The sequence below is a fragment of the Vigna umbellata genome, chromosome 4, assembly GCF_029865625.1.
Source record: "Vigna umbellata cultivar VRB3 chromosome 4, Vumbellata_1.0, whole genome shotgun sequence".
In the NCBI taxonomy this organism is placed as follows: domain Eukaryota; kingdom Viridiplantae; phylum Streptophyta; class Magnoliopsida; order Fabales; family Fabaceae; genus Vigna; species Vigna umbellata.
In genome coordinates this window covers 2,132,668-2,154,310 of record NC_142168.1, presented here as the reverse complement: position 1 = coordinate 2,154,310, position 21,643 = coordinate 2,132,668, and the positions used below count along the sequence as shown (strand labels likewise).

The 21,643-nt window shown below is 41.4% G+C and overlaps 2 protein-coding genes across 5 annotated transcripts; one reads left to right on the top strand and one right to left on the bottom strand.

Moving 5' to 3' along the window:
* Nucleotides 1-7,403: 7,403 nt before the first annotated feature.
* On the bottom strand, nucleotides 7,404-12,232 carry LOC148198965 (uncharacterized). Its single transcript, XM_088111890.1, has 6 exons — nucleotides 12,228-12,232; nucleotides 10,796-11,745; nucleotides 10,080-10,486; nucleotides 9,174-9,611; nucleotides 8,714-9,056; nucleotides 7,404-7,708 (listed from the first exon to the last, which is right to left on the bottom strand). The coding sequence occupies exons 1-6, from the start codon at nucleotides 12,230-12,232 to the stop codon at nucleotides 7,404-7,406; spliced, it is 2,448 nt and encodes an 815-aa protein (XP_087968016.1).
* A 7,099-nt stretch (nucleotides 12,233-19,331) lies between these two features.
* On the top strand, nucleotides 19,332-21,357 carry LOC148198964 (uncharacterized protein At5g39865-like). Of its 4 annotated transcripts, none has more exons than XM_088111421.1 (2): nucleotides 19,332-19,633; nucleotides 19,780-21,357. In XM_088111421.1, the coding sequence occupies exon 2, from the start codon at nucleotides 19,790-19,792 to the stop codon at nucleotides 20,591-20,593; it is 804 nt and encodes a 267-aa protein (XP_087967547.1). In that variant the 5' UTR covers nucleotides 19,332-19,633; nucleotides 19,780-19,789; the 3' UTR covers nucleotides 20,594-21,357. The 4 variants fall into 4 exon arrangements, with proteins under 4 accessions (XP_087967547.1, XP_087967546.1, XP_087967545.1 ...); XM_088111420.1 differs by having other exon boundaries at nucleotides 19,333-19,633; nucleotides 19,785-21,357; XM_088111419.1 differs by having other exon boundaries at nucleotides 19,333-19,638.
* The last annotated feature ends 286 nt before the right edge of the window (nucleotides 21,358-21,643 follow it).

Here is a 21,643-nt window from a genome sequence, read left to right as displayed (position 1 = left end):
TTCTGGACGAGCGTCCAATTTTCTGGACGAGCGACCCAATTCTGGACGAGCGTCCTTGGACGAGCGTTGGACGAGCGCTGGACGAGCATTCTCTTGGTGACGAGCGTCCACTTGCTGGACTAACGTGCTTCTGCTGGACCAACGTGGACGAGCGTCCCAATGGACGAACGTCTCAATTCTGAACGAGCGACTGGATTCTGGACGAGCGACCCAATTCTGGACGAGCGTCCTTGGACGAGCGTTGGACGAGCGCTGGACGAGCATTCTCTTGGTGACGAGCGTCCACTTGCTGGACTAACGTGCTTCTGCTGGACCAACGTGGACGAGCGTCCCAATGGACGAACGTCTCAATTCTGAACGAGCGACTGGATTCTGGACGAGCGTCCACTTGTACGAGCGTTCGGACGAGCGGCCTGCAACGAGCGTCCTCTTCACCGACTGGACGAGCGTTCCTGGACGAGCGTCCCATTTCTGGACGAACGTGCAGACGAATGTGGACGAACGTCCTCTTCTGGACGAGCGCTGTGTTCGGCGAGCGTCCATGTGCGAGCGTTGGATGTCTGGACGAGCGTCCACTATCTGATCGAACGTTTTCTGCTATACGAGCGTCCACTTCCATTGTCAACGAGCGTCCGTTCGCCATGAAACGAGCGTGCGCTCGCTAAGTGACGAGCGTCCTGCACGAGCTCCCTTTCTGAACGAGCGTTAACATGTCTGGACGAGCGTCTAGGACGAGCGTCCACTTGTGCGAGAGGTCTGGTCGAGCGGCCATTCTTGCGACGAGCGTCCTGTGCTTCTTCTGCCGTTCGTTCTCTATCAACGAGCGTCCGCGATACTTGTGTGCGCTCGCTATGTGACGAGCGTCCATTTCTACCTCGACGATCGTCCTCTCTAAGAGTCCTGGACGAACATCCTCTTCTCACGTCATCTGGACGAACGTCTCCTTCAAAACGAGCGTCCTCTTCTGCTTCAGGACGAGCGTTGTCTTTTGAGAGCTGGACGAACGTTCACTTGGCGTCACCCTTGCGCCAAGCGTTTCTGCATGTGTGACGAGCGTTTCTGCGTGCCTTGTTGATTCATCTCTATAATTTTGTTGGAGACTCTTCCAAGCTCATTTTTAGCTCCTGCAAATGATATATAATTTGCGATCTATGCTGCCAAGGGACACACCATTTAAATTGTTCTTTGTTTAAACTTGTACAAAGTTGCGCCCATTCATTTGCCCTTTTCACATTTGGTTTATACTGCCATAGCTCAAACATGGGACAGGTGGCCTTTAAGGCGTCCTCAGTCACGCGGGAGATGAACACAACATAACACTTTCCCTCCCTTCAACTCATAACAATGATTAAGGGTCCCATGAACTTCAGCCAGGATGGTAGCGACTGGATTCTCACAGCGCTCTTCGTATCCCACGAATGTATTCATAGCGGCATAGTCGACGAGGTTCTTGACATTTAGGAGAAAGCGTGACACCATAGAGGAGAAGAGCTAATACATTCGTAAACATTTCCCAATTTTCCTCTTAAGCCAAATGATGTAGGTATTCCTATAAGTATCTTTGAGGAAGGCCCCTCACTTTGCCCTTGATTGAACTCGCTTTCCAACTTCATTAGGTGTATTTTCCTGATCCTCGCTCACTGCAAGACAAGGATATACTGCTCAAAGTAGTTGTATGGAGTTTTTTTTCCAAATTTAAGACTTGCTCGAATTCTTCCACTGGTGGCACTAGTTGGAAATCTTGGAAAGTGAAGCACCTCAATGGTGGTTCATAAGACTGGGCTAAAAGAGTAATGGCCGGTGTTTGAACTTCCACCTCTAACAGGCTCAACAAATTCCCATACTCCTTCCTGAATGTATCCTCTTGGGTTGTCTCCATTTTCTTCAGCGGTTCTCTCAGGCCATCCATATTACCCTCCTTTACTTCCATGGCTATCCTTTCCTTTAAAATGTCTGAACTTGAACCCCCCTTGACTTCAGATCTCATGTTAATTTCCATTTTATCTCAAAGGCTTAGTCACAAATTTATAATTTTCTGACTAGAACCAGTGACAAGACCATAAAAATGCATGAGAAAAAGAAAGAAACAAAAGAAAAAGGTGTATAAAAAAAGTATAAAGATATGTACAAGGTGCTTGATTTTATTAAGCAAAAATGAGGGTTATAAGACTGCACACATCTCCCTTTGTGCCCTAATGAAGGTCGAACACTTAAGATCTAAGGTTAAGTATATGGAATCTCACAAGGATGGTTACCTGAACCTAAAGATCAACGGTCACTAGAGCTATGGCCCCCTTTATAGTATCTCCACAACAGTCGAGTAATCAACTAGGTGTGGAAACACATATGAAGAGAACAGACTCTAGCTGGAGTTCTCACAATAGCCAAACAGGAAGTACATCCCAGAGTGACACCGCTACACAACTCCTCTAATTCTAAGTTACGCTCGGACCCGGGTATAGGGCCCCACTCATGATATGCCGAAAGTGCGTGTGTGAAGGGAGAATGCAATGCATACCCAAACCCTCACCTGCAAAACAACCAGAAAAATTCCCAGGCAGATATAAACATGGTTTCTACCCTAGGGTTCAATATTCAACAGTTATTGCAGTTATTCCAAATATCGAGCATAAAATAGAAAAAAGGGAAAGAAAAACACAAAGCAAAACCACATCAAATTCGCGCATCTAATTAAATGGCTCGACTCTCTAACAGTCCCCAGTGGAGTCGCCATCTGTCGCAACCGGAATCGCGACGGGACGACGATCCAAAAAAGAAACGGGTTTTAAAAAGAGATTTTGGAGTCGCCACCATAGTTTATTATGGAAAACTATGGAAAAACCTCAAAATGATAAAGCACGGTCCACGAAAACCATATTCTGGGTTCGGGAGTCGGTTACGTGTAGGGAAGGTATTAGCACCCTACAACGCCTGCCCTAAGGCAGTACCTTTAACTAAATGCACGAATATGATGTGGTTTTTCAAAATGTTTAATTATCCCCTAAAATAAGATTCCAAATAAACAAAACATATTTTTTAGTTTTTTGGGCCCGACAAGGATTGACCTTGCTCCTACGTATTCTCATTCAAAATGAGAAATCAGGGTTACGTAGTTCTAGCTGAAAGATTACTTGTAGCTGGGAATATTTTAGTATTTTTAATAAAGAAGGAAAAGGTTTTCTAGCACAAGGCCTACGCGAGCGGTCGCACGTGTGCTTAAACCTTTTCAAATATTTTTATTTGATTTTTAACTTTTGTAAAAGAAAAGGAAAAGGTTTTTTAGCACAAGGCCTACGCGAGCGGTCGCACGTGTGCTTAAAACCTTTTCAAAATATTTTTATTTGATTTTTAACTTTTGTAAAAGAAAAGGAAAAGGTTTTTTAGCACAAGGCCTACGCGAGCGGTCGCACGTGTGCTTAAAACCTTTTCAAATATTTTTATTTGATTTTTAACTTTTGTAAAAGAAAAGGAAAAGGTTTTTTAGCACAAGGCCTACGCGAGCGGTCGCACGTGTGCTTAAAACCTTTTCAAAATATTTTTATTTGATTTTTAACTTTTGTAAAAGAAAAGGAAAAGGTTTTTTAGCACAAGGCCTACGCGAGCGGTCGCACGTGTGCTTAAAACCTTTTCAAAATATTTTTTGTAAATTTATTTAAGGAAGAAGAAGAGGTTTTTAGCACAAGGACGACGCGAGCGGTCACACGTGTGCTTAAACCTTTAAAACGTATTTTTTGTAAATTTATTTAAGGAAGAAGAAAAGGTTTTTAGCACAAGGACGACGCGAGCGGTCACACGTGTGCTTAAACCTTTAAATATATTTTTTTTTGTTATTATTATTTATGTATAATTTTTCCTTCTTCTTTTTTTTTATTTAAAGTGCAACAAATAACCAAGATAAAAAATAAAAGACAAGATCCAGGAGTGGGGTTATCATACAAGGGGTTACATACAGTAAAAACTAATAACCAAACAAATACTAATAAAAATAAAGAAACAAAAGCATAAAAATGAAGCAAGAGAAACAGCCCAACAAGAATAGGGGTGTAGAGATTAAAAACCAGGGATGCGAAGAAGAAATGAGGCTCCTTTGCTTGGGCAATGCTGTCAGGGGTGTAAGGATGAGAAATGGGAGGTGCATCTCGAAATATATGTTAGGTCCAAATCTTTTTTCTCTTTTTTTTTTTTGTTTTTATTGGCAGGAACATATGGGTTTAAGCCCTAACAGGATGGAGGTGTACACGTGAAATTTGTATGTGCCAGGAAGAGGGGGGTATGGCCCGAAGCCTTTATTCCCAATTCAGAAAACACATTAGGGTTCCTCCAAATTCAACTAATTTGCATCAACATCTCATCTTCTCCTCTGAACGAGAGACTCCTGAGCCACCTACCTACGCCACCCACGTCCCAGCCGCCGCGGGAGGATCCTCTATCTCGTCCGAAGTTTCGCCGGCGATGCTAAACGCCACCCGGACCGCTGCCGGCGACGCCGTTCACGCCCGTCGGAGCAGTTCTGGCCGTCGCCTCCTCCAAGCAGACCGCCGCAAGTTGCTTCTGGCCTCTCTCCCTCTCTTCTCACCGTCGACCCAGCCTCTCGTGCCACCACCTCCTGCGTCGCCGACACCCCCCAAATACCCCGGATCCGTTCTCAACCACGACGCCGACAGCCTTGGAAGTCGCCGCCGATGGACTCTCCCCTTCTCCTTTATCTATTTTAGTGTGCGCTGTGAGAGTTGAAGATGATTGAATTTGAATTTGAAATTGGATGATGAAAGTGAGGCGTGATGGAGGCAGGATGATGACGGGAAATCTGGTTGAGTAGTGGGTTGGTAGTGTTAGGTTTCGGAGATGATTTATGATGAAGGAGTATGTAGTTGGGTGTGATGCCGAGGGATGTTAGAGATGAAGAAGAAAAAGGATGAAGATGATGGGTGCTGCCGCGGTGTTTGAGACTGTGTATGAGATGAAAGTGATGAAGAAGAATGGGGTTTCGTGGTGACGAGAGAAGAAGTTGATGATGGCTGGGATGGAGGCTGTTTGAGGTTAGGCCGTGGTACAAGGCGTTGGAGATGAAAATGAAGAGGAAATGGATGAAAAAATGGTAGGTTCTGATCGCCGGTCCCCATATGGCTATGGTAATGGGTGTATATGAGTTGCCAGCATTGATAGAGAATGGAGGAGGATTGAGTATTGTGTGATGCGGAGATCAATCTCTGGAGTGAATGGGATCCCCCTGGAGGTAATGGAGTTGGGAATGAAAAAGGAGAAGTGGTTGGGGTGGTTACGGGTGTGTAGAGCAGAGGGGTGGTTACGGGAGCCAAAAAGATAAACACCCCTAATAATATAAAATGAAATGATATATAGTAAAATAAAATTAAGAAGATAAAATGAAGTAAAATAACTTAATAATACTAAAATAAAATAAAATAACCAAGAAAGACAAAAAGGATAAAATAATAAAATATAATAAAGTGAACTAAAGAAATAAAATAACATAAAAAATAAAAATAAAGAAAATAGAAATAAGGCAGAATAAAAAGAGAGTCGTTATTTAATCAATCCGGACGAAATTGGGTGTTGACACACTTAATACGTTTCAACACTAAAAATTTTGAAGGTACTGATCTTAGAAGATATGGATGATACTTAGAAAAATTTTAAGTATAAAGACTCCAGGTAGAATCCAAAGGATACAGTCAGTAAGAAAATATTTAGATACACAACCAAATATGATTTGATTTCAGAAAAACAACACTGCCAGTCAACGAACGAACGTTAATGAACAATTTGGACGAACGCCAGTTACGTTCGCTCAGAATTCAATGATAAGGACGAGCGTTCAGTTATAAAACCGAACCCTCCTTGGACGAACGCTGGGTCAATGACCGAGCCCAAATCAGAACGAACGCTTGGTATAAACCGAGCGCTATCTAGGACGAACGCTTCGGTATAAGACCGAGCGCCAATTGGGACGAACGTTCAATATAATGACAAACGCTCTGTAAAACGAACGTTCGACACAAGGTCGAACGACATTAAGGACGAACGCTCGACTTAAGGCCGAACGTCATTGAGGACGAACGCTCGACTTAAGGCCGAACGTCACGTATTTATAAAGTTTCAAATATTTATCTATACTGAGCTGAACCGAACGCTCATTCATAAAGAAAATGGGGACGCTCGTTCTCGAGCAGAATTCTTTCCAAATGAAAGAATTCCAATCTAAGTTATTTTAATGAAAACCGAACGGTCTAATACCGTACAGTGACGAGCGTCATTTTAGCAAAGGGAATGATCTAAAATCTCAGATTTCCACAAGCTTAACAGAATTTTCCAGATTTCAAATTTATAAACTTTATACTTTCGTTTCCAGATTTAATTCACCTCAAACATTCTCATCATACAGATTTCGACATTTTAATCATTCCAACCACATAATAACCATACTCCATTCATACATAATCAAATCAACATGCATTTAAATCAAATTCAACATCAAATATAATTCATACAAGCAGTGTTCGTTCATGACAGATCCATCCAAACCAGAATTCATATTCGATATCAGTAACCATTCATAACAGCTCAACTTCATATTTTTCACACATGCAATCCAGATTTCACAACAAACGAGTACAAATTAAACATATAAGCTTCCCTTACCTGGTCTAGCAGTGAACTCCCTACGTGAACGTTTGCTAGCTTGCCCAAAATACAATTTCCTACCCTCAACGTGATTCTCAAGTGTTTCACTAACTCTAACCAAAAAGAACGAAGGAGAACTCAGTGTATATTCTAACATGCAGCTGCATCAGGTTCGCATGCAACTCAGAAAAGGGTTTCTAGGGTTTGAAAGCTTACCGGATGCAGAATTCTCAGATATTTGGTTCCAGTGAAAGCTTACGACTCCGTGAACGTCCCTACGGTTTCAGAAAGTTGATTGGAGTTGAAAGAAATGAGTAATGGTAGAAAGAAGATGAAGGTTCTTAGAGAGAAGTTGGAGAAGATGGAAGGTTTGATTTCTGAGGAAGACGAAGTGTGCGTGCAAGTGAGAGAGAGTTTCTCAAAACTCAGAACTTTGGTGGATTCCACGTCAAAACAGGTGAGCGTCTCCCCGACTGCCACCTGCACACCAATCCCTGCTTTGGAAGCTTCTCCTGCGACACGTGGCGTGCGTGCATGCACAGATTGGTGCGTTTTTAATGCACTGAGTGTGTGCAGTGGTGCGTGTTTCCAGTGCACAGCAGAGACAGCAGAGATGAAATCAGAATTGGGGTGGTTTTTTTTTTTAAGAGGTTTAAACATTGATTGCAGTGTGAATTAATTTGATTTAACGTAGAATTATCATTGCTAATTATAGAGGGTTTTACATTCTCCCTAACTACAAAATTTTCGTCCTCGAAAATTCAGAGATTACATGTAAATAAATGCGGATACAAATCCTTCATTGCACTCTTCACTTCCCAAGTTGAATCTCCAGTCTTAGCGTCCCACACTATCTTCACCAAACGAATGTCTTTTCCCTTATGTAGCTTGGTGCGTTCATCTTCAATGCGGACTGGTTGTAGCTCCAACGTTCGGTCTGGACGCAGTTGAATGTCTTCCAGCTCCAAGACATGAGAAGGATTAGCTATGTATCTCCTAAGCTGAGACACATGGAAGACTGGATGCAGATTTGATAGCTGAGGAGGCAATGCGAGTTCATAGGCCACTGTTCCAATCTTCTTCAATATTTGATACGGCCCTATGAACTTGGGAGACAGCTTCTTTGGACGAACAACTCTGCCTACTCCAGTGATCGGATTCAGTCTCAAAAATACGTGATCACCTGCAGCGAATTCCAACGGTCTTCTTCTTCTATCCGCATAGGATTTCTGCCTGCTCAAGGACGTCTTTAATCTATCTTGGATCAACTTAACCTTCTCGGTTGTTTGCTGGATGAGTTCAGGTCCAGTTAGCACGTTCTCTCCCTCTTGGAACCAGCAAAGTGGCGTTCTGCACTTCCTCCCATAGAGAGCTTCAAACGGCGCCATCCCAATGCTAGCTTGAAAGCTGTTGTTATATGTGAATTCCACAAGAGGCAGTACCTCATCCCATGCGCCTAAGTGATCTAGGACGCACGTCCTCAGTAGGTCTTCTAGCATTTGTATAGTACGTTCGGATTGGCCGTCCGTTTGCGGATGATACGCTGAACTCATCTGCAGCTTGCTTCCCAATTCACCTTGTAAGGATTGCCAAAAACGAGATGTGAATCTCGTGTCTCGGTCAGAAACTATGCTTGAAGGTACTCCATGCAGACGAACAATCTCATTAATATACAACTTGGCCAAATTAGTCATTGACATCTTCAGGTTCACGGCCAAGAAGTGTGCGCTCTTCGTTAATCTGTCCACGATCACCCAGATTGAATCATGATTCCTCACCGTTCGTGGTAGATGAGTCACGAAGTCCATGGAAATGCTGTCCCACTTCCATTCAGGAATTTCCAGTGGTTGAAGCAAACCACCTGGTCGTTGGTGTTCGGCCTTAGCACGCTGGCAAGTTAAGCAAGACGCTACAAACCGTGCTACATCACTCTTCATTCCAGGCCACCAAAACGATTTTCGTAAGTCCTGATACATCTTAGTCATGCCAGGGTGCATGCTAAGACGACTGTGATGAGCTTCCTCCAAAATAATCCGCTTCAGCTCGCCATCGTTAGGAACGCACGTCCTACCCTTGTAACGCAGCATGCCGTCCGTTCCTGTGTTGAAGTCCTTATCTTTATTTGAAACCAGCGCGTTTAATATCTTCACCAGATCTTCATCCTCACGCTGCTTCTTCCAGATTCGATCAAACACATTACTTGATATTCTAAGGTTGCAGCACTTGATGCTGTTCGGTTCTAACTCAAACTGCAACCTTAAATCCCTAAAGCTCTCCACTAAGCTTAACTCTTTCACCATCATAACCGAGACATGCACTGCCTTCCTGCTTAGTGCGTCCGCCACCACATTGGCCTTCCCAGGATGATACAACAGTTCAAACTCATAGTCTTTCAGAAATTCCAACCAACGCCTCTGCCTCATGTTCAATTCCTTTTGATCAAATAAATACTTGAGGCTCTTGTGGTCACTGAAGACTTGGAATGTGGATCCGTATAGATAATGCCTCCAAATCTTCAATGCGAACACAACCGCTGCCAGTTCCAGGTCGTGTGTGGGGTAGTTCCTCTCATGAATTTTCAATTGGCGAGATGCGTACGCTACTGCTCGTTTCTCCTGCATAAGCACACAGCCCAACCCTTGATGAGATGCATCACAGTAAACTTCAAAGGGCTTGGACGTGTCCGGAATGACCAGTACAGGAGCGCTCGTCAACTTCACTTTCAACTCCTGGAAACGTTCCTCACACAAGTCAGTCCAAACAAAAGGCTGGTCCTTCCTTGTAAGCTGTGTCAGCGGTGCTACTATCTTGGAAAACCCTTCAATGAAACGCCTATAGTAGCCCGCAAGACCAACGAAACTTCTCACCTCCGTGACTGAACGCGGACGTTCCCATTCCATAACTGCACGTACCTTTGCTGGATCTACCGAGATCCCTCCAGCGGACACAATATGTCCAACAAACTGCACCTCCTCCATCCAGAATTCACACTTGGACAGTTTAGCATACAACTCCTTCTCCCTCAATATGCTCAGCACTGCCCTCAAGTGTTCTTCATGTTCGTCATTGGTCTTAGAGTAGATGAGTATATCATCTATGAAAACGACCACAAACTTGTCCAAGTAAGGTCTAAATATGCGGTTCATGTAATCCATGAAGATGGCCGGAGCGTTCGTTACACCGAACGGCATCACTACATACTCGTAGTGTCCATAACGAGACCTAAAAGCAGTCTTCTGAATGTCATCCTCCTTTACTCTAATCTGATGATATCCAGACCGCAAGTCAATTTTCGAGAACACAGTGGCCCCATGCAATTGATCCAGCAGGTCGTCTATCCTTGGCAAAGGGTACTTGTTTTTGATGGTCAGCTTGTTCAATTGTCTGTAATCTATGCACAAACGAGAGCTACCATCCTTCTTTTTCACCAAGAGCACAGGCGCTCCCCATGGTGACACGCTCGGTCTGATAAATTGTTTGTCCAATAGCTCTTCAATCTGCTTCTTAAGTTCAACCAATTCTGCAGGCGCCATTCGGTAAGGTTGAACAGATACAGGGGCTGCCGTGGTCACCAGGTCTATGGTGAATTCCACCTCACGCACAGGAGGCAACCCTGGAATTTCTTCCGGAAAAACGTCTGAAAACTCCTCCATAATGAACGTTCGTTCTTCACTGCTTATGACGGACGTTCGTTCACGCCTCAATTCTCCAAGCTCTTGATCTTCATGCGTCAAAATCAAGAAGCAGCTCGCACCTTCCATTATATCCTCCTTTAACTGGCCGAGCGTCACATTTAACTCTTCACTCTCTTCATCCGGAAACACCAACTCTTTCTTCCCACAATCTATGAGAATGTGATTGGTAGCCAACCAATCCATTCCTAGAATCACCTCCAAACCTTGTAGAGGTAGGCAGATGAGGTTAACCTTGTACTTACGCCCTTCTACTTCAACAGGACACCGGACGCACATAGTGGACGTCCTAACCTCTCCCGCTGCTGGTGTTGACACCACCAGATCAAAAGACATCTCCCTCACTTCTAATCCCAGTTTGCAAACGCACGCCTTCGAGATGAAGGAATGCGTTGCTCCCGAATCAAACAATACGCAACAAGAGGTACCAAACACAAGGCAGGTGCTGATGATGAGTGTACCTGAATTGGCTGCCTCTGCACCAGTAATCGCATACACGCGTCCAGCTGCTTGGGCTCTTCCTCCTCTAGCCTGATTTCTGCCAGCATTCGGTGGCCTCAACACAGCTCGTCCACCCATGTTGCACTCACTCTCCAAGTGCCCACTTCTTCTACATCGAGTGCAGAATTTTCCTCCCATGAGTTGAGGGCAAGACGAACGATAGTGTGGTCCTCCACACTGGAAACAAGTAACGTTTCCTGGCTGCCCGGCAGTGATCAACGCTCGTGATCCACTTGCAGTTGACTGACTTGGACGAGCGTAAGGAGTACTTCTCATGTTGGCAGTACCCCTGGATACAATCGGTCCTCTAGTCACCTGTGGCTGCTTCTTTTGTCGTTCCACTTCTGCCATATTCTTCTCCAGTACCTTGGCTCTTTCCACCATGGCAGGAAATGACCGAATGCATAAACTTGATATCAACACCTTCAAGTCGCTCCTTAATCCATTCTCAAATTTTCTACACTGCCACTCTTCACTAGTGGCCATAGTATTAAATCTCAACAACTGCTTGAAAGCATTGGTGTACTCTGATACAGATTTTCCCCCTTGCACCAACGGAAGAAACTCTACTTCCTTAGCATAGCGAACGCTGTCTGGGAAATACTCTTCATAAAATTTGTTTCTGAAAACCTCCCATGTGATAGGAGCATGAGTGTCGGTCAGGATAGCCTTCACACTCGTCCACCAGTGGCTGGCCTCACCAGTCAACAAGTACTCAGTAAACGCCAATCTGTTGTCGTCAGGGCACCTCTTTGCATTATAAATCTTCTCAATGTCCCGCAGCCAATGATCTGCCTCATCAGGAAGGCATTTTCCATTAAACTTGGAAGGATGATGTTGAAGAAAGCTCTCCAAACTCCATTCTGCAGTAGGTGGGGCAGCGTTAGAAGAAGAAGCTCCAGGCGCACCTCTAGTGGCAGCCAAGATCTCCATCAATTGCCTTTGCGTGTTTTCAGAATTGACACGCGAGGCCTCCAAGCCTTGCATAGCAGCTTGGTTTTGCTGCATCAGAGTGGCGTTTTGCTCCAGCAACGTGGTGTTCTGTTGATGCAGTCGTTCAACTACGGTTTCCAACAACCTAGCGTTGCTGGACGTATCGGACTCACTCGGTTGGGGAGGAGGAGGAAGTCTAGGCGCCATTAGTTCTCTGGATCAGAGAAAAACGAGCGTTAGTAAAGTTCGAGAGTTAAAACAATAACTCATTAACACATAATAAGCACACAGCAAAAACGTAGTGCACTCATAACCTACAGTGTTCCTTAAAAGAACAAAACTGCTCTGATACCACTAATGTAACATCCCAAAATACAGTAATCACCATAAATCAGAATTAATTACAATTAACAGTAATCATAAACAGTCTTTGCATTAATCCAGAATCAAAAGCCGAACGGCATCAGTATAGGGAACGCGTATAACGCATACGAATGAAACCAAGAGTAAACGTTCTTAGATAAATTCACTAACGTACGTCAAAATACAGTCAGAGATGGATAAGACGAACGGCCTTACAAAATAATTGGCCGAACGTTCATACCATACTAACACGCACAGTACTATTCTAACGAGCACTCTAAGGCTCGGCCTTTACTTCAACCTCCACCAGGTTAGCTTCATCCAAATTTTCTTCTTCCAGCACTTGCTCGAGGGACGTACCATCATCTGCTCACATCCACAACGGATGATCATTGCATTTGACAAGACGGAGGTACATATACAAGACAACACAATGGAAATGCAAGGGTAAGCTTATAATATTTAATTTATACAATCATCACATACATTTACCATTCAATCCACTCAAACAACATGTAAGCTTATCAATCCACAATCATATAGATACGTATATAAAAGACAGACCGTCCGGACTGTATGAACCGTGTAGCTACAGGCGTCCTTGCACCCGAGTGGTGTGGTAACTGTATTGCACTCGACAGCTGCCACTCGAGGTTAACTCTATCCAAAGTACCCCTAAGGAATAGAGCCTCCTGCCATTCCCACACATGAGTACTCCCTTCTACGTGAAGACGAGTATCACGGAATATCAGGATGGACCAAGCCAGCATTAGCATGCCCACAGTCATACTTTACAAAACTTCAATAATCAATCATATCTGAGACGTTCCTCCTTGGAACGCTCGTTAAAATCCATTTCCAATAATTCGTTCAAAATATCATTCGTCCATATTACACATTTCTCATATTCACATTTTCATTCTGTGTTCCACTCTCTTAAATTCACGAACGTTCATCACTCAATCAATAGGGACTAACATGTTACAGTACTCCTACATCCTCGTTTCTGAACAAAAGAAACGAACCATTTATCCACTTTGTCGCAACCGGAATCGCGACGGGACGACGATCCAAAAAAGAAACGGGTTTTAAAAAGAGATTTTGGAGTCGCCACCATAGTTTATTATGGAAAACTATGGAAAAACCTCAAAATGATAAAGCACGGTCCACGAAAACCATATTCTGGGTTCGGGAGTCGGTTACGTGTAGGGAAGGTATTAGCACCCTACAACGCCTGCCCTAAGGCAGTACCTTTAACTAAATGCACGAATATGATGTGGTTTTTCAAAATGTTTAATTATCCCCTAAAATAAGATTCCAAATAAACAAAACATATTTTTTAGTTTTTTGGGCCCGACAAGGATTGACCTTGCTCCTACGTATTCTCATTCAAAATGAGAAATCAGGGTTACGTAGTTCTAGCTGAAAGATTACTTGTAGCTGGGAATATTTTAGTATTTTTAATAAAGAAGGAAAAGGTTTTCTAGCACAAGGCCTACGCGAGCGGTCGCACGTGTGCTTAAACCTTTTCAAATATTTTTATTTGATTTTTAACTTTTGTAAAAGAAAAGGAAAAGGTTTTTTAGCACAAGGCCTACGCGAGCGGTCGCACGTGTGCTTAAAACCTTTTCAAAATATTTTTATTTGATTTTTAACTTTTGTAAAAGAAAAGGAAAAGGTTTTTTAGCACAAGGCCTACGCGAGCGGTCGCACGTGTGCTTAAACCTTTTCAAATATTTTTATTTGATTTTTAACTTTTGTAAAAGAAAAGGAAAAGGTTTTTTAGCACAAGGCCTACGCGAGCGGTCGCACGTGTGCTTAAAACCTTTTCAAAATATTTTTATTTGATTTTTAACTTTTGTAAAAGAAAAGGAAAAGGTTTTTTAGCACAAGGCCTACGCGAGCGGTCGCACGTGTGCTTAAAACCTTTTCAAAATATTTTTTGTAAATTTATTTAAGGAAGAAGAAGAGGTTTTTAGCACAAGGACGACGCGAGCGGTCACACGTGTGCTTAAACCTTTAAAACGTATTTTTTGTAAATTTATTTAAGGAAGAAGAAAAGGTTTTTAGCACAAGGACGACGCGAGCGGTCACACGTGTGCTTAAACCTTTAAATATATTTTTTTTTGTTATTATTATTTATGTATAATTTTTCCTTCTTCTTTTTTTTTATTTAAAGTGCAACAAATAACCAAGATAAAAAATAAAAGACAAGATCCAGGAGTGGGGTTATCATACAAGGGGTTACATACAGTAAAAACTAATAACCAAACAAATACTAATAAAAATAAAGAAACAAAAGCATAAAAATGAAGCAAGAGAAACAGCCCAACAAGAATAGGGGTGTAGAGATTAAAAACCAGGGATGCGAAGAAGAAATGAGGCTCCTTTGCTTGGGCAATGCTGTCAGGGGTGTAAGGATGAGAAATGGGAGGTGCATCTCGAAATATATGTTAGGTCCAAATCTTTTTTCTCTTTTTTTTTTTTGTTTTTATTGGCAGGAACATATGGGTTTAAGCCCTAACAGGATGGAGGTGTACACGTGAAATTTGTATGTGCCAGGAAGAGGGGGGTATGGCCCGAAGCCTTTATTCCCAATTCAGAAAACACATTAGGGTTCCTCCAAATTCAACTAATTTGCATCAACATCTCATCTTCTCCTCTGAACGAGAGACTCCTGAGCCACCTACCTACGCCACCCACGTCCCAGCCGCCGCGGGAGGATCCTCTATCTCGTCCGAAGTTTCGCCGGCGATGCTAAACGCCACCCGGACCGCTGCCGGCGACGCCGTTCACGCCCGTCGGAGCAGTTCTGGCCGTCGCCTCCTCCAAGCAGACCGCCGCAAGTTGCTTCTGGCCTCTCTCCCTCTCTTCTCACCGTCGACCCAGCCTCTCGTGCCACCACCTCCTGCGTCGCCGACACCCCCCAAATACCCCGGATCCGTTCTCAACCACGACGCCGACAGCCTTGGAAGTCGCCGCCGATGGACTCTCCCCTTCTCCTTTATCTATTTTAGTGTGCGCTGTGAGAGTTGAAGATGATTGAATTTGAATTTGAAATTGGATGATGAAAGTGAGGCGTGATGGAGGCAGGATGATGACGGGAAATCTGGTTGAGTAGTGGGTTGGTAGTGTTAGGTTTCGGAGATGATTTATGATGAAGGAGTATGTAGTTGGGTGTGATGCCGAGGGATGTTAGAGATGAAGAAGAAAAAGGATGAAGATGATGGGTGCTGCCGCGGTGTTTGAGACTGTGTATGAGATGAAAGTGATGAAGAAGAATGGGGTTTCGTGGTGACGAGAGAAGAAGTTGATGATGGCTGGGATGGAGGCTGTTTGAGGTTAGGCCGTGGTACAAGGCGTTGGAGATGAAAATGAAGAGGAAATGGATGAAAAAATGGTAGGTTCTGATCGCCGGTCCCCATATGGCTATGGTAATGGGTGTATATGAGTTGCCAGCATTGATAGAGAATGGAGGAGGATTGAGTATTGTGTGATGCGGAGATCAATCTCTGGAGTGAATGGGATCCCCCTGGAGGTAATGGAGTTGGGAATGAAAAAGGAGAAGTGGTTGGGGTGGTTACGGGTGTGTAGAGCAGAGGGGTGGTTACGGGAGCCAAAAAGATAAACACCCCTAATAATATAAAATGAAATGATATATAGTAAAATAAAATTAAGAAGATAAAATGAAGTAAAATAACTTAATAATACTAAAATAAAATAAAATAACCAAGAAAGACAAAAAGGATAAAATAATAAAATATAATAAAGTGAACTAAAGAAATAAAATAACATAAAAAATAAAAATAAAGAAAATAGAAATAAGGCAGAATAAAAAGAGAGTCGTTATTTAATCAATCCGGACGAAATTGGGTGTTGACACACTTAATACGTTTCAACACTAAAAATTTTGAAGGTACTGATCTTAGAAGATATGGATGATACTTAGAAAAATTTTAAGTATAAAGACTCCAGGTAGAATCCAAAGGATACAGTCAGTAAGAAAATATTTAGATACACAACCAAATATGATTTGATTTCAGAAAAACAACACTGCCAGTCAACGAACGAACGTTAATGAACAATTTGGACGAACGCCAGTTACGTTCGCTCAGAATTCAATGATAAGGACGAGCGTTCAGTTATAAAACCGAACCCTCCTTGGACGAACGCTGGGTCAATGACCGAGCCCAAATCAGAACGAACGCTTGGTATAAACCGAGCGCTATCTAGGACGAACGCTTCGGTATAAGACCGAGCGCCAATTGGGACGAACGTTCAATATAATGACAAACGCTCTGTAAAACGAACGTTCGACACAAGGTCGAACGACATTAAGGACGAACGCTCGACTTAAGGCCGAACGTCATTGAGGACGAACGCTCGACTTAAGGCCGAACGTCACGTATTTATAAAGTTTCAAATATTTATCTATACTGAGCTGAACCGAACGCTCATTCATAAAGAAAATGGGGACGCTCGTTCTCGAGCAGAATTCTTTCCAAATGAAAGAATTCCAATCTAAGTTATTTTAATGAAAACCGAACGGTCTAATACCGTACAGTGACGAGCGTCATTTTAGCAAAGGGAATGATCTAAAATCTCAGATTTCCACAAGCTTAACAGAATTTTCCAGATTTCAAATTTATAAACTTTATACTTTCGTTTCCAGATTTAATTCACCTCAAACATTCTCATCATACAGATTTCGACATTTTAATCATTCCAACCACATAATAACCATACTCCATTCATACATAATCAAATCAACATGCATTTAAATCAAATTCAACATCAAATATAATTCATACAAGCAGTGTTCGTTCATGACAGATCCATCCAAACCAGAATTCATATTCGATATCAGTAACCATTCATAACAGCTCAACTTCATATTTTTCACACATGCAATCCAGATTTCACAACAAACGAGTACAAATTAAACATATAAGCTTCCCTTACCTGGTCTAGCAGTGAACTCCCTACGTGAACGTTTGCTAGCTTGCCCAAAATACAATTTCCTACCCTCAACGTGATTCTCAAGTGTTTCACTAACTCTAACCAAAAAGAACGAAGGAGAACTCAGTGTATATTCTAACATGCAGCTGCATCAGGTTCGCATGCAACTCAGAAAAGGGTTTCTAGGGTTTGAAAGCTTACCGGATGCAGAATTCTCAGATATTTGGTTCCAGTGAAAGCTTACGACTCCGTGAACGTCCCTACGGTTTCAGAAAGTTGATTGGAGTTGAAAGAAATGAGTAATGGTAGAAAGAAGATGAAGGTTCTTAGAGAGAAGTTGGAGAAGATGGAAGGTTTGATTTCTGAGGAAGACGAAGTGTGCGTGCAAGTGAGAGAGAGTTTCTCAAAACTCAGAACTTTGGTGGATTCCACGTCAAAACAGGTGAGCGTCTCCCCGACTGCCACCTGCACACCAATCCCTGCTTTGGAAGCTTCTCCTGCGACACGTGGCGTGCGTGCATGCACAGATTGGTGCGTTTTTAATGCACTGAGTGTGTGCAGTGGTGCGTGTTTCCAGTGCACAGCAGAGACAGCAGAGATGAAATCAGAATTGGGGTGGTTTTTTTTTTTAAGAGGTTTAAACATTGATTGCAGTGTGAATTAATTTGATTTAACGTAGAATTATCATTGCTAATTATAGAGGGTTTTACAATATTGAACCAATATTACTTCATTTTATAAAATGAAAAACTATTGTACTATGAAACTTTTATAAGAACTAAAAATACACAAAACTTTGTGGAATCTTTAATTTATATATACATTTTTTTTTAATTTTGATTGAATTGAATCATAAACCTAACATTCTTGTTTAAGGTATAACAAAAATAGATTGATTAATTAAAATGTAATTTTAAAAAATAGACATATAAGATTAAAAATTAGAATAAAATTTCACAATTATTTAAATCTGGAGACTGAATAATAAAAAACTAAAGTTGTAGATAAGAATTAGAAAAAAATATTTTTCTTTTATCATTATTAATGTATGGATATATATCATTGGAACAAGCCTATGTTGTTCAATTTATTTTATTGCATTTATTATTTATCACTTGTAGGCTTTGGAAAAATCTGGAAGGAATTAATAGAAAGGAAATTAAGAAGGTGAAAAACTTAAATTGTTAGGTAAAATTAATTGGAATAATTTATTTTTAAAATATTAAAATGTTGACTTATACAGTATCATATAAAAATTGAAATGACAAAATTACTACTCCGTGTAACATTTAAACCATAAGATTATTATTCCACCAGAATAACGTACTTCACACAGAAATATTAATAACATTATATATTTTTTATTCTTATTTAATACAATTACGTATTTTGAATTTAATATCAAGTTAACTGATTAATCCAATTCACTTATTAATTAAAAAAGCGTTATGCAGTGATTAAAATTTAATAAATAATTTAAGATTAAAAAAGTAATGTTTTGGTAATAATAGGTGTATAGTTTACTTGGTGTACTGAATTTTGGGACTGGTCAAACTGATGGGAAGGAATATTTATTAGAAAGGAAAAAATAAATAAATTTTGTTTGGTTGGTGAAAAATAATGGGTTAAATATGTTTTTAGTCCTCTTCCAAAGTAAGGTACAATTTGGTCTTCATTCTTTAGAAAAACGTTCGTTTTAGTCCTCAAAATTTTGTTTTTAGTCCTCATCTTAGTCCTCAAAACGTTCGTTTTTTCGATTAAAACGAACGTTTTTTAAAGATTGTGGACCAAATTGTACCTTACTCTCAACTAATAATTAGATAACTATAATAAATTTGACTAATTTCTTAATTTATTTTTCTTTTTCTAGCCAAAAACTGCAAATTATAACCGTAAGTCAAACTTGAATTAAAGTTAGAGTCTTTTTGGGAAAAATATTATTACTAAATTATCCATTAAAAATTAAGATCATTATTCAAATTTAGATTTATTTTAAACATGTGGTAACTGTTGGCTTTAACATTACAACATTAATTATGCATTAACCGCTGAAATTAATATTGTTTTAAAATCCTCTTTAGTTTGGTCTCTCACCATACCTAACTCGAAAAGGTAAATTAAGCACCAAACCAGCTTTTAGCATCTACCTCACGATTACTCCAGAAGCGCTTTTGGATTTTTCTTTTTCTATATATCCAAACGCACCATAGGTTAAAAAATATACATTTTTTTTTCTTGGACTAAGTTTTTGCTTCTACAAAAGTACAAATTCTTGGCTTCATACATTGGTCTTTCTCTCTCTAAAGTTCAAAGTTCAAAACAAAAGAAAACCCGACCTTCTCTCTCTGTCTCTCTCCTCACAAAAACCTTTCTCTGCAAAACCAAAACGCAGAAAACAAAACACCTCCAACGACAACACGCTACGCACAAAACGACTAATAAACACCAAAACGCAAACACTCTCCTCAAAACGACAATCCTCACAAAACAACAAAACCACCGTCCTCCACCGCCCTCCACCGTCTTCATCTTCCCATTTTCCCGTAAGGTATCTTCATCATTCACAAATCAAAATAAAAGAAAAACAGAAGAAACTTTTATTATTATTGTTATTCTTATTGTTTTTTAAAGTTTTAAATTCCGATGAACCTTGAAAAACTGAAGCTTTCTATGTTGGGTGTTGCAAAAGAACAGTGTCGATGGCGGAGTTTGGAAACAGCCCGAATACGACGTCGTCTAGATTCTCCTTCTTCAACCGATCCATGACGACGCTGCGGAAGGAAAAGCCGTCGCAGAAGCCGCCGCAGCTGGACCGATCACTGACGAAGTTAGGAGAATCCCCTAGAGGCGGCGGGAGCGTCGTTAAGAGGCTCTGCAGCTTCTTTGAGTCGGCGAAACCTTCGTCTTCGGAACATCAACACCGCCACCACAAGCTTAAACCCTCGAAATCGATCGAAGCATCCGAATCCTCCATCGATTCTCCGACGAAATTGGTCGATTCCTCGCCGGCGATTCGGTTACCGGGGACGGAGGATCGGATCGTGTTGTATTTCACCAGCTTACGCGGTATTAGGAGGACCTTCGAGGATTGCTACGCGGTGAGGATGATATTTCGGGGATTTAGGGTTTGGGTTGACGAGCGTGATATTTCGATGGACGCGAATTACAGAAAGGAGTTGATGAACGTGTTGGGGGAGAATGGTAATGGGAAGAGGAAGGGACACGTGGCGCTTCCTCAGGTGTTCATCAGGGGGCGGCACGTGGGGGGTGCTGACATCATCAAGTACATGTACGAGGTGGGGGAGCTCGGGAAGGTTCTGGAAGGGTTGCCAAGGACAAAGGGTGGGTTTGTGTGCGAGAGTTGTGGAGATGTGAGGTTTGCACCTTGTGGGAATTGCAGTGGGAGTAGGAAGGTGTTTGATGAGGATGAAGGGGTGTTGAAGAGGTGTTTGGAGTGTAATGAGAATGGGTTGATAAGATGTCCTAATTGTTGTTCTTCTTGAAGTTTGAAGAAAAAGAGAAAAAAATGAGAAATTTGAAACCTTGGTGTGTGTAGTTGTTGTTGGCATAGAACTTAGATGCAGTTCTTTTCGTGTTTCTGGTGTTGTTATCTAATCAGGATTAGAGTTTTACTTGGACAGTACGAGTTTGAAGTTGGGGTTTGTCTTTGTGATGGTCAGTCAAGTTTTAGGCTTTTTGGCACTCTTGTCCAATCAGAATTGGAGTTTCACATCAGTGATGAAGGTTTGCATTGAAGATTAGATCAACGAAGACTGTCATAGTGAAACTCCAATTTAACGTGTTTTTGGTGTTGTTATCTAATCAGAATGGATGTTTCATGGGTGGAATAATGGATTGCATGAAGGATGTCAAACTCAGATTTTGATTGGAGGATGACATGAGAGCATTTGAGGAACTGTGTTTAGGTTTTGTGGTAGTTGTTGCATATGTAGGATTCTCAAGTTTAGGCGTGTGAAGGTGTTTGGAGGGTAAGGTTTTGTGGTGATTCAAAGCACTCTTTGAATTATTTTTTTTTCTATGGGTGTTTTTTTTTTGTTATCTGTCATGAGCTGATGGTTTCTTTGTTCAGCTCCTTGAACTGCATTTTGTTCAAGAGTGATTTTTATCTTCCACACAGGAAAAAAAATACCAGATATGTTTGTATGATGTCTGTTGTATTGTACTTCATTCACAGTCCTGAGGAGTGTTTCTCCTCGACACAATGTAAATATTTAGTAATATCAAAAGGGTTTGCAAATATTGACCATGGAAGGTTGTATTGGTTTCTTAGTGCTTTGTTTCTTTGTGGTTTCTCATATATTGTGTTAAAAACATTTTTTATGGCACCTTGAGTTCTGAATTGCTTGAATTCAACGTGTTAAAATGCTAAAATTCCATGTTTCTGTGAGAAATGTGTTTTTTAGTGGGGACAGGGTTTCTCTTGGAGCAATTGAATATATATACTCTTGCGATCATAAGGATTAACAAAAAATGGTCGTTGATTTTATCATGACTTCTGGATATTGTCATTCTTATTTTGGTTCTCAGACTCT

What these genes read in the sequence shown, in the direction of transcription:
- LOC148198964 (XM_088111421.1), top strand. Translation starts at nt 19,790, where the DNA reads ATGGCGGAGTTTGGAAACAGCCCGAATACGACGTCGTCTAGATTCTCC.
- LOC148198965 (XM_088111890.1), bottom strand. An exon ending in ACGACCTGGAACTGGCAGCG is followed by an intron (nt 9,057 to 9,173) that starts GTTGTGTTCGCA and finishes AACATGAGGCAG; the next exon opens with AGGCGTTGGTTGGAATTTCT. An exon ending in CGGCATGCTGCGTTACAAGG is followed by an intron (nt 7,709 to 8,713) that starts GTAGGACGTGCG and finishes AGATTGGAACAG; the next exon opens with TGGCCTATGAACTCGCATTG.